At 42.6% G+C, this 12,625-nt stretch overlaps 1 protein-coding gene across 1 annotated transcript in view; it reads right to left on the bottom strand.

The window, feature by feature from the left end:
• Positions 1-12,379, bottom strand: part of PLEKHG3 (pleckstrin homology and RhoGEF domain containing G3) — a 121,293-nt gene extending 108,914 nt beyond the window's left edge. The window contains exon 1 of the mRNA XM_030215513.1: positions 12,324-12,379. Within this exon, the coding sequence (XP_030071373.1) occupies positions 12,324-12,336 (13 nt within the window). The 5' untranslated portion in view covers positions 12,337-12,379. The remainder of the gene's footprint in view (positions 1-12,323) is intronic.
• Between the last annotated feature and the right edge of the window lie 246 nt (positions 12,380-12,625).

Genomic DNA, 12,625 nt, shown 5'->3' on the forward strand with positions numbered 1-12,625 from the left:
TATAACCTAAGTTAAACAAGAAAGCAAGTAGATCAAAAACCTCCTCAGCAAAGGATGTCTTAGGTCAAAAACGGGGCATCCAGGTCCAACTGTTCAAAACTTAACAGATATTTTATAAAGGACTCACTGAATGTAGAGCTTTTTGTAAAATATGTAGATCATCATGTAGGGAACACAAATATTTTGCTGTAGAACAGGAGCAGAGAAAAAAAAAAGCGTAAGTGCCAGATTTTGTAAAACGGCAGATATAAGAAGAGCTCATTAGGAAGCCGAGGTCTAAGCCTCACAATCCTGCCTTTTTCAAGTAGTTTAGAAGGCCAGAGAGATGAGCAAGAGAGTTAAGCATAGTTTTCCCCCTCACTCCTCGAAACCCCTGCTCCAAAGGATTAAGCCTCAATTTAATCCTGGGGAAATTCAGACTTGTAAATGACATGGGGAAGTTATTTAAAATCCATACATTCTCCTTGTAAAATGGAAAGAACACGCAATTTAAAAATCCACTACACCCAGAACCTGCCCCCACGAAATCTACACATGTTGCAGACAGGGTTGTCAAGTCAGAGTCAAAAACAATTTTGGGTGCAGTCAGAGCCAATGTCGGTACAAATATAGCGACGGCATCTTAAAAATAAAAACAAAAACTTACATTTATAATGTTTGGTTACATTTATCATTTTATACTTTTTTTTTTGTCCTGTCAAAACCTAATATCAATTCACTTTTTCCAGGGCCATTAAGCAATAGGAATTCACCAACCCGATGTGACATGCTCTCTGACTGGTTGATGGCTCAAGATGGAAAAAACTTTGTACCTCAGTGTATAACACAGGACCTGGAAGATGACAAATGCTGTGATGGCAAGATCAGCACGTATTCAGGCAGTAATAAAAAGTGCTCCTACAAGATCTTCCAATCTTAAAACAGGCTTACCGTGCGCCAAACTAGAACTACTGCTGGGCTACTTTAAGAGCCCAGCGGTAGTTCCCACCCCCGCGCGCGTTATTTCCGGCGCTACAAAAATATTTTCTAGTTTTGTAACGCCAGTGCTTACCCAGCGGTAACTGGGCAGTACCACACTGCCCGGTTACTGCTGAGTTAGTGTGAGAGCCCGAAGTGGTTCACTTACTACACAATCATTTCTTTATGGGGGAAAAAAGATCGCCTTTAACCACTGCGGTAAAAGGGGGCCTCAGCGCGTCTCAAAAGCAAGCACTGACGCTAACGCAGGCCTTCTTTTACCCCAGCTTAGTAAAAGGATCCCCTTACTACACTTTCATCCAGAATTATTCAAAGCTGTGAGTGAGAAAGATGACAGCAAAAACGAGGAGCCAATGGCCCAGTACTTACAGCCAGGCAAAGAACCAGAAAAAAAACTTCTCAGACATCAATTACAATATATTTTATCACTGAAAAAAGTCACAGTAACAATGACGACAGATGCAATCATACAACTTGTTGTAAATAATGTGTGTCTGTCATTTTCATGACCAGCTTTTATAGGTCTAAATGGAGAAAGGGCCCACAAACAGTGTTTCTCTGGAAACCAGGAGCCAGATGCACTAAACTTTAACGACCCTTTTACAACCCTTTAACAAACAAGTTTTAAACCGTGACATGCATTAAAGGCCTTTTTCCGAAGACCACAGCAGCTAACGAAAACGGAATGCAGATGAGCAAATTGTTTAGAAACCCTATTGGAATGAGATGCACTAAAGTTTTCCGCTTGCCCTAGAGCCAGATGCATCAACCAAACGTAAAAAAAACAAAAAACGTAAAAGCTGTTACTGAATTTTTAAAAAAACGAACAATGCAGCAAAAAAACAAGTCGCACATGTTCGGTGCGGTATTTGAAAGTACAATGCATCAATCTGGTGGAATCCCCGTCAGTAATCGGCCCCTAAAGCATGCGCAGAGCAGCCAAGCGTTATGCTGGCTGCTCTGCGCATGTCACACACGTCAATACCCCCCCCCCCAAAAAAAAAAAAACACAAACACGTGGATCAGAAGGGGGCAAAGGCGCTCGTCAGGAGCGTCCTGTATGGACGGCCTTGCCCCCCCCCCGCCCGTGGTCGCCGCTGCTGCTCCCCGCTTCCTCCCCCAGCATTAAATAAAAACACAAAACAAAACTCAAAGCTTTAGGAGCCCTGGCCCCCCTCCCTTCCTGTCTTTAAACTCTTTCTCCACACAGCTCCGCCTCCCTCCGCCCCCGTGCCCCGCCCCCCCGAGGTCGTCACCGCCGCTCCCCCCCCCCCCCGCATTACCGGGCCCGTGCAGCACCTCTCACCTCTGTATGAAGGCGCTGCACGGGCAAGAACATCTCTCTCCGTCTTCCCTGACCTGGGCCCGCCCCCATCTGACGTAAGAAACCTATGTCAGATGGGGGCGGGGCCAGGGCAGGGAAGACAAAGGAGAGAGTCGTCCTGAAGACTGCAGCGATGTTCTTCTTGCCCGTGCAGTGCCTTCATACAGAGGTGAGAGGCGCTGCATGGGCCTGGTAATGCAGGGGGGGGCGGGGCTGTGTGGGGAAAGAAAGAGTTGAGAGACAGGAAGGGAGGGGGGCCGAAGCTTTGATTTTTGTTTTCTTTTATTTAATGCTGGCGGAGGAAGCGGGGAGCAGCAGCAGCAACCACGGGCGGGGGGGGGGGGGCAAGGACGTCATTAAAGGACACTCCTGACGAGCGCCTTTGCCCCCTCCCAAACTTTTTTTTTTCAGTTTTATAGTGATGCAGGGGGAGCGGGGAGAAGCAGTGACCTCGGGCGTCAATAGAAGACGCCCCTGATGCACGTTTTCGCCCTCCCCCCCCCTCGCTTTTTTTTTGTTTTTTACATTACAGTTTTCAGTCAGATAGCCCTAACGACAGGTACAGACCTGTCGTTAACTTTCCGGCACTTTTCCTGCGTTAGGGTAGTCGGAAAACTTTGATGCATCTCGTTTCTATGGGGTTTCTACACAATTTGCTCATCTGCATTCCGTTTTCGTTTTCTGCTACCGTGGTCGGAAAATGGCCTTTAATGCATGCCACGGTTCGAAAATTCTTCGTTAAAGGGTCGTTAAAGGGTCATTAAACCTTAGTGCATCTGCCTCCTAATGCAGGAAAACTCCAGGGAAAGCTAACGAGAGGTCTGTACCTCTCGTTAGGGCTGCCCGGCTTCCAAACTGTAATGTAAAAAAAAAAACAAATGGGGGGGAGGGGGCAAAAACGCTCGTCAGGAGTGTCCCTGCCCCCCCACCCGAGGTCAGCGCTGCTCCCCCTGCATTAAAATGCACAAAACTTATAAAACTTTATCAGCCCAGGCCCCCCCCCTCCCTTTCTCCTTTTTCTCCCACAGCTCCACCTCCCGCCATCCTCCGCCCCCGTGCCCCCCCCCCCGCGGTCGCCGCTGCTCCCCACTTCCCCCTGTATCAAAAATCAAAATTTTAGCAGCCCCGACCCTCCTCCTTTCCTCTCTACTTTCTCCCACAGCTCCGCCTCCTGCCATCCTCCGCCCCCGTGCCCTGCCCCATCTGAGGTCGTTGCCGCCGCTCCCCCCTCCACCGGGCCCCCTCCCATCTTACCAGGCCCACGCAGCACCTCTCACCTCTGTGTGAAGGCGCTGCATGGGCAAAAACATCTGATCGCCGCCAGTCTTCAGGACGTCTCTGCTTTCCTGACCTGGGCCCGCCCCCGTCTGACGTGAGTAATTGTAGATGTTCTGATAAAATTTTACGTGATGTATGATTTTAATGATAATTATAAATATTTGTTTTACAGATGATATCATGTATGTCTATACATGTTTTTTAGAACTTTTAAAGGATTGTTTTATATGTTGAACCTTTTTTTAAATAATTGCCTTTTATTAGTTGAATCATGCTTATGACATTGTTAATATGTATGGTTATACATGTTTTTATACTTGTGTTTTGTTTTTTATAGTTTGTACCCCTGACGTAGCCTGAGGGCGAAACGTGGCCACGCCGGGTATATTACAATAATGTAACATTTTTGAACATTATCATGAAGATATAGGTTACACTGAGGCGTATTTTCAACGAACTTAGACTTACAAAGGTACATAGCAACCTATGGAACTTTGTAAGTCTAAGTGCTTTCAAAATGAGCCCCTTTGTAACTTATGACTGATTTATTTTCCTTGAACAAATTGTTCAGTTTTGCTTATTATTTTGAATTACTTATAAATAAAAAATATTAAGTAAATGTACTGCATATTGTTATTTGACAGCATTTTTTTTTGTTCAGGTTCTTTGTCCAAATTTCAAATAAATATATTTTGTGGTTTATTAGTCCTCATTTTGTACATAAACAAATATCCTACACTTCTGTAATTAATTTTCTATACATAGGAGTTGGAGTTGGACAGTAGAAAAAGAGAGACGTCAGAGTCAAAGATTTGGTGAACCGACTCCACAGCTATGGTTGCAGATATACACATGTAATTAGTGACTTTTTGAAAATCACTTTTACAGGTTAGCTAGCTAGCATTTCACATGCGTAAATGCCACATAATCTACCTAAAATGACCTTTTTTTTAAGCATATCACAACTACAGCTTTATGAGGAAAAACCAAAAACACATAACACTTCTTAGCTTTCTCTCTCTTTGCCATTAATTTTTTTAATCTATTAATATTTCTTTTTTTTTAAATTCTATTTATTTAAGCAGAATAACCAATAATAACCAATAACAAAACGAGCTTTACAACTGCTGAAACAGCTTAACAATCTGCATAAAGTAACCCCTCCCCTACCCAAAATCTCCCAAACCCCCCTCCCCTGGAATGCAGGACCCAATTAAGAACCAGACCCCAAAGTGGAAGTGGTTCTCCAAGCATCATAAACACACCAAACTTTAGAAAAGGCAGCTATGTGCCCACGCTTTAAAGCAGTCAACTTGGAAAAATTACCTCTTAACAACTAACAAAACAAGAATGCTTCAAACTTGGATCAAGGATTTTTTTTTTTTTTTTTGGGGGGGGGGGGGGGGGTGACTTCTAAACTTAGCAGCACTGCAGTACATACAAGCAGTGCTGTGATCCCAGCTCCTGCTCTTTGACTTTAGTTTGGATAGTGCTCAGTTTTCATTCAATGTTTGCAGAAGTAGTTACTTCATGCTGGGCCTTTGGTGTCCTCCACTTTCACTGCACATAAGTACATAAGTACATAAGTAATGCCCCTCTAAACACCCCCACCCAAGTCCCTTTCGCCCCTCTCCTTCCCCACCTCAGTCCCGTTAAAACCGGCGAAGCACCGTCGCAGGCAGCGCCTCGTGGCCTGCTTGTAAAAAAAAAAATCAAATCTCCTTCCTTCGCCTCGTCTCGACGTCGACTCGGGCCTTCTAATCAAATTGATTGGAAGGCCCGAGTCGACGTCAAGACGAGGAGGAGAAGGAAGGAGATTTGATTTTTTTTTTACAAGCAGGGCGCGAGGCGCTGCCTGCGACGCTGCTTCGCCGTTTTTTTTAATGTACGGCGCCGCGGGAATGGCCACGGGAGGCGGCACCCCCCACCCACTGGCACCCGGGGCGGACCGCCCCCCCCCTTGGTACGCCACTGCAGATGGCCATATAGTAAGGGAGCATGTTCTAGACAGGCCTAGGGAGGGTCCAAAATCTGGATGTCCAACAACAATTATCGAAGATGAAGAAACATTCATGTCTAAAAAGAAGGACAGCATTATTTAGACCTGGCTCAGGCATGTCCAGGTTACAAAGGTGCTCTAATTGAGCAACTGTCCACTGGAGGGATTAAGGCATGACACCTCCTTAATCCCCAAGTGGGATATTCTGACTTGGAAGACCCTATTCTGAGTTGGGCGTCCTTTCAAAAATACTCCTTCACATGAATTACTCCTAATGTTCAGAATGCATACGCAATAAAATGTATGCTAAAAAAAAAGTGTAGCAGAGTTGAAAATGTGTGTGTGTGCATGTGTAGATCAGGAGTGGGCAACCTTTTTGCACAGGGGGCTGCACACAAAATTTCCTCCCCCATATAACATTTCCTCACTCCCCAAGATAAAATTATCTTCCTCCACATAAATCCCCCCACACACACACACATAAAATTAATTTGCCCACATATGGTCTCCTTTATTTCTCTTCTTCCCTATCTCCCTTCCCCAACCATATCAGCAAAAATTAAAGTGTATTTAGGGTCATCCCCCTGCATTTATTTAAAAAATGACAAAATGCTCCAAAGAATAATAGCACCAGAAACTTGTAGCCGCGAGCCTGCATTGTACACCTTTTCTTTGAAAGTACATGCAATGGTAAAATGAAAACCAGGAAATATAAAGGCCAGGGTGTTCTGCCCCCTTTTGCAGTATATCTCCTCTGTGAACTAAAATTGCCTATGTTGTATTTTGGCCATAGAAGAGTGTTGTCGGCAGGATGGATCTGGCATAAAGAGTGGGGACGTATCCTTGAAAAAGTGCATGACGAAACATGAATCATGTCGGATGAGTGTCTCTGAGCCGACACAAGATAAGTTCAAAAACAGTAAAAACATTTATATGAAACATTACCTTAAGGGGAAGTTTAAATATATGCATACTTTATTAAAAAGACCAGTGTCAGATATGGTGCCTAAAGCTTGAGGAGGCTAACCTATGCTCACCGAGTAGCACTGCTGAGGTCTTTAATGAGCTACATACATTAGATTTGTTCCATTGACTCCAGCTTTGGTATTATATCAAGTATTTTGATGTAAGTACATATGTAATGCCACACTGGGAAAAGACCAAGGGTCCATCGAGCCCAGCATCATGACAGCGGCCAATCCAGGCCAAGGGCACCTGGCAAGCTTCCCAAACGTACAAACATTCTATACATGTTATTCCTGGAATTTTGGATTTTTCCAAGTCCGTTTAGTAGCGGTTTATGGACTTGTCCTTTAGGAAACCGTCCAACCCCTTTTTAAACTCTGCTAAGCTAACCGCCTTCACCACTTTCTCCGGCAACGAATTCCAGAGTTTAATTACACGTTGGGTGAAGAAAAATTTTCTCCGATTTGTTTTAAATTTACTACACTGTAGTTTCATCGCATGCCCCCTAGTCCTAGTATTTTTGGAAAGCGTGAACAGAAGCTTCACATCCACCTGTTCCACTCCACTCATTATTTTATATACCTCTATCATGTCTCTTCTCCAAGCTGTACAGCCCTAGCCTCCTTAGTCTTTCTTCATAGGGAAGTCGTCCCATCCCCGCTATCATTTTAGTCGCCCTTCGCTGCACCAGCACTGTCTTAAGCTTTTATACAATATGACCCAATGTAATACTAGAAAACTGCAAATACACAAACAACTAGAATAAACAGATCTCCACTCTCCCTTTCCAAGTCAACTAAAGCCAGAAAACACCAACATCAGCAGCACAGAAGCTCAGAGATGGGCCCCTAGCCTCTGTACAGAGGGCGCCAGAGATAGGACATGGGCCTACAAGCAACCAGGAGCCCGCACAGAAGGGTGGGGGTCTTGAATGCACATGTTTACAGGTCCCACATTGGTTACCAGTTGCAGGTCAGTGTAGAAGTCTGAAGGAGGGAGAGCTGTTTGTGACCCAATGCACTGATTCCACAACCTTTATGGGGAGGGGGTCAAAGCTTGGACACCATTGCTTCAATCAGAAAATAGAGTTGGAAAAAATCAAGAACACAAAACAGCTGGTATAAAAGTGACCTACCCAACACAACCATGTTTCAGCTTGCGCCTAATTCAGGGAGATGTGATGTTACCTTGACAGGGAATCTCAAATTTAACTGTCAAAATTTCAAATGTCCAGCAATGAAATCTAGTCAATTCCTTTCTGCAGGTCAAAAACTCTGTTGAGCAAATGGCATTCACACGTGGCTCACACAGCATTTGTTACCAGCAAATGAACTATACATTATTAAAGACTTTCTACCATACTGCTTAGTTTTCTTGATTCTTTCCACTCTGTTTTCTGACTGTGCATTGTTTGTTGGTTTTTTGCTTCTCTGACATTTTTTATCTTCTGAAACTCTTGCTTCAAATCAAGGACCAGGAAATGTACTAACTATCAGCAACACACAGCACTGTGCATTACCATGAGATCACACTTTCTACCAGGTAAAGAAATATGAAAATCCCAAGGAAAGAGGGGAAAGGCTTCAGTAAACAGCTGTGAGGGAGTTGGCAGGACTGGGGGAGGGGGAGTCCTTTCCAAACTGACAACTCCAAAGCAGTTCAGATCCTGACATTCCCTCTCTGATAAGCTCTGAAAAAATGTGCTGTCAGTGCTGTTTCACTTTCCTAAGCAGCCCACTGACCACCCGGTGGCTGTTTAAGGTTCAGCTGAGAAGCCAGCCAGCTGAAGAGGTCAGACAACCCAGCCCCTGTAGTGCAAACACCCCCAATTTCAGGAATCCTGAGCACAGCCCACCATCCACTTCATTACATGACCCAATGGGGATCCCTTCTGCTATGCAGCTTCACAAATTCATTCTAGGAGTCTGGACATGAACCTCGGGGGGGGGGGGGGGGGGGATACATTCCAATGCACAGAGTGTCCAATGTGACTTCCTTACCCCAGATTGACTCCAAGATCACCCACCGAAGTAGAAATCACAAGTGAAAGCTTTGTTGCATGAATGCAGCCTACTGAACACCCCCAAGACTGAAAACCACCAGGCTGGTTTTGTATTTTTACAGCTCACTAAAAGTCCACTACTTGAATGAGATTCATCACTCAACTGTCAACTTCTGATTGAGCAGCACAAAATTCCTCATCTCAGACTGTCCCAAGATTGACCACTATACTGAACAGCAACAACCCCTGCGCTCTGAATCCGGTTCTCTCTCCCCATCCCTTACACCCCTTCTTCCCCAGAAAGCATGTATACAGTTCAAACAGCAGATCACTTAAGGTTCATGTGTGTCAACTGGCAGGGCGATCTTCTTTCCTTACCAACCTCCAATGTAGTAAGTGCTATTAAACCACCCCTCCAGTGAATGTTGGAACAGGTCCCACCAGGATTATTAGATTCTGCTGCAAAAAAGGCTCAGCTTTCAGATGTGTCCAAATAATTAAGAATTCATTCTGACTGCTTCTCAAGTCCTGTGTTTCTTTCTTTCCTTTTTATTTTATGAAGTTTTACACATTTCCATCCAAGTTAATATAACTTGTACAGAAAGGAAGCATCTTCCAAACCCAATACAAGACAACTTAGTAGCAACATTCACACAAAGAAAATACTCCCAAAGTCCACAAAATAAGTGGTTACAAATATATATCGGAAAAATTAAAAATTCAAGAGAAACCAAAAGAAAAATGCAAGTAAACTAATAACTTAGGTACAAAGACATTCACTGGAGATATTCCTTCACAGGTTCTAAGCGGGACCAGTTCTGGCAACCTAACAGATACGTTCAGTTGCCAAAAAAGCAGATAAATGTGAAGGTATAAAGAAAACATTACTTCTGAGATCCATATTTAACCACACACTTGCACGGGAATTTTAGGCCCCCAGCTGCAGAACCCTAACCTCCAATGATATCACTCAGTCTTGACAATCCACAACTTTGCTCCTCAACCTGCCACCTCTATCAGATCAGTAGCTAAAATCTTAAGGAAACCTCTGTAAAAAAAGACACAAGTTGTCCCTCCTTCTCCAACCACCAGCCTAAGTACTTGCCCATTCATTAACCATGATGCAAAGAAAATGAGCACATTTGCTACTCTGCTAATTGTGAACAGTCTCTGATGGCAGAAGGGTGGCCCTGTCTCTTCCTTACTTATGAGGCCACAGACACTACTTGTCTCTTGCAGGCGTCTCCCTGTCCTTGGCTTTTTAGATTACTTGTTGAGCTCCATGCTTGCTGACATGTGTACCCTGATGGCAGTGCCACTGCAAAAGACAAAGAATGAAGTCAACAAGGCATTTCCTCCAGAACATTTTTTCCCAGCCTGGTCTTGAAGCCTTACTTTTATCCCTAATATATGCAGGTATAACCACATGTATATTCATTATGGATATCCAGCAAACCATACCTCTTGGGTGAGGCTCCATAATCTGGCTAAAACCCACTTGATGTGGACTATCAAGTCTGGATGACTGTCATTGGACAGTCAGACACAGTTCTTAAGCAAATCAGGTCCTACTAATTTTCCCACTGTCCCCATTCCCTATCCCTTCCTCCAACTAGCCTTTAAGGAGGAAAAATGCAATTATAGGTTCATGTTTTAAATATTTGGAAGCCAAGCAAATGCGAGCAGATAACACCAAAGCAAAAATTTTCTCACTGGCCAAACACCTCTGAAAGCAAAACGCTAACAGCCAGAAAATGGCCACTGTACATTATAACCGTTGGACGTATTTTCAATTTCATCTGACCTAACAATTTTCCATAACTGAACTGCAAGTTTGTTACAATACTTTCTACTATAACAGTTATTGTTCTAAATTTTAATATAATTTAGCATTTACATTGCACTATTGTTACTATTCTCCTTCATTTCTTCTTGAGTTGTCATGTATATGGCTCTAGATGAGTTTTTCAATATCCCAGTACTCAAGTTTTCTAAACGTAAACTGAAAAGACCAATTGTTCCTGTTAAACCGCACTCCAACCTTCTAATATCATAGACAGCATTCAGATCCTTACAAGGATGATTTTCATCCAAATAACCTAAAAAATACACAACAGCTTAAAAATATAAGTTGTGCAAATACCATCAATAACACCTTTATCCCTATCCCTGACGCATACATAAATGCCCGATCCGTTGTTATAAACCTGAACTGATTAAGGATTGGATTGCTGAAGACAGTTTAGGTCTAGTTTTCATCATGGAAACATGTCTGAAATCCAAGGAAGATCCAATCATATATAATTTATGTCCCCCTGATTACAAATTACTCTACCTCCCTAGAATCAAGAAAAGGTGTGGGGCATTGCTCTCCTTTATACATCATTTTTCTTAATTGAACTAATATACCCTGATTTCTCATCTCCCACTCTTGAAATATTGGCCTTTAAAATCAAAGATGGTTCCTTACACAATCACCCAACTGCAATTTTATTTTATCAAATCCTGGAAATTGGACTGATGCGCAATCATTATTTCCTGAATTTGTATCCAATATATGCTTAAATACTCCTCATACTAAGGAACTTAACAACTTTCTAAGTTCTTGGAGTTGTATTAGTCCTCCAGCTCTTTCTTCCCATCAGAAAGGAATTCTTTTAGATTTTCATTCAGATTCCCCTCCCAGAATTCACATTCCATAGATAATTATGACTGGACGTCTACAACAATGTCAGACCACAAAAAGCTAACATTCACACTTAACTGGAGTGAAATGTGCTCAAAATTTACGACTTTTATATAACAAGCGGCAAAACAGACATAACAGAATTTTGGTCCCAGTTCCAAGTCAATTCACATTTATTTCTAGATAATCCAAGTAATTTTTCCTGATTCTGGGATAAAACAACAAAGACCTTAGAGTGCATAGCTCCTGAACAAATAAAAAAAACAGAAAAGAAAACTAAATCATCACCATGGTTTAATACTAACATTATAAATGCAAAAAGATTATGCAGAAAATTTGAAAGGAAATGGTACAAACATAAAACTGAGGAAAACAAAACCGAATGGAGGAAAGCACTCACAAAATACAAAATCAGCTATAAAATCTGCCAAATTCAAATATTATGAAAAATTCATTGGTGAGGGTCAACACTCTAGGCTTTATAATTTAATCTACGTGATACCACACACAGACTTCCAACTATCAAGTGAATTTGTTCCATCTGCCCTTGACCTAGCACCATTCTTCAAGGAAAAAATTACCAAAATTAGAACAAGCCTAACTAGCTCCAATCCTTGTAGCAATTTCGTCAATACGAAGGCATAAAAACTGATAGGATTTGGTCCTATTTCAATCCTCCTTCTACCACAAAGAACAGATCCTTCCTCAGCAAATACTCATGCTTGCACTGTACTCTTGACACATGCCCTAGTTACATTCTCTCAAAAGCTACTTTTTCATCAACATCCTACATAATTACATATGCTCCATGTTAAAAAGTGGCTTCTTTCCAACTGAGAAGGGAAATATAATTTTAACTCCAATTCCTAAAAATCCTTTAAGTAAATGGAATGAAACATCCAATTACAGACATGTGGCGTCAATACCCCCGTTTCTGAAAGTAATGGAGGGCTTGGTAGGAAAACAACTACTAATAGAATACATATCACACAGTCAGGATTTAGACCCAACTACAGTACCGAAACAGTTCTCATTACATTAATATGCAAATTCAGATGAATCTTAAGCACGGGTAGGAAAATTATCTTACCATAATTCGACATGGTAGATCACAACATGTAATCAGGAATTCTGAATGCAATGGGCATCTGCAGAGAAGTTCATAAGTGGCCCACGGGGTTCCCCAAATCCAGAACATACAAAGTTAAAATAGGAGGATCCATCTCTCCAGCCTGGTTCCCAGATTGTGGAGTTCCACAGGGATCTCCAATATTTCCCATTCTCTTTAGCATCATGATGGAACCCCTAGGACACCTCCTAGAGGCAGGTTTGCGGTCTTTTATATACACTGACAACATGACTATTTATCTTCCCTTTTGACACTCAAATTCA

This window comes from Microcaecilia unicolor, chromosome 9 (genome assembly GCF_901765095.1).
Source record: "Microcaecilia unicolor chromosome 9, aMicUni1.1, whole genome shotgun sequence".
Classification (NCBI taxonomy): Eukaryota; Metazoa; Chordata; class Amphibia; order Gymnophiona; family Siphonopidae; genus Microcaecilia; species Microcaecilia unicolor.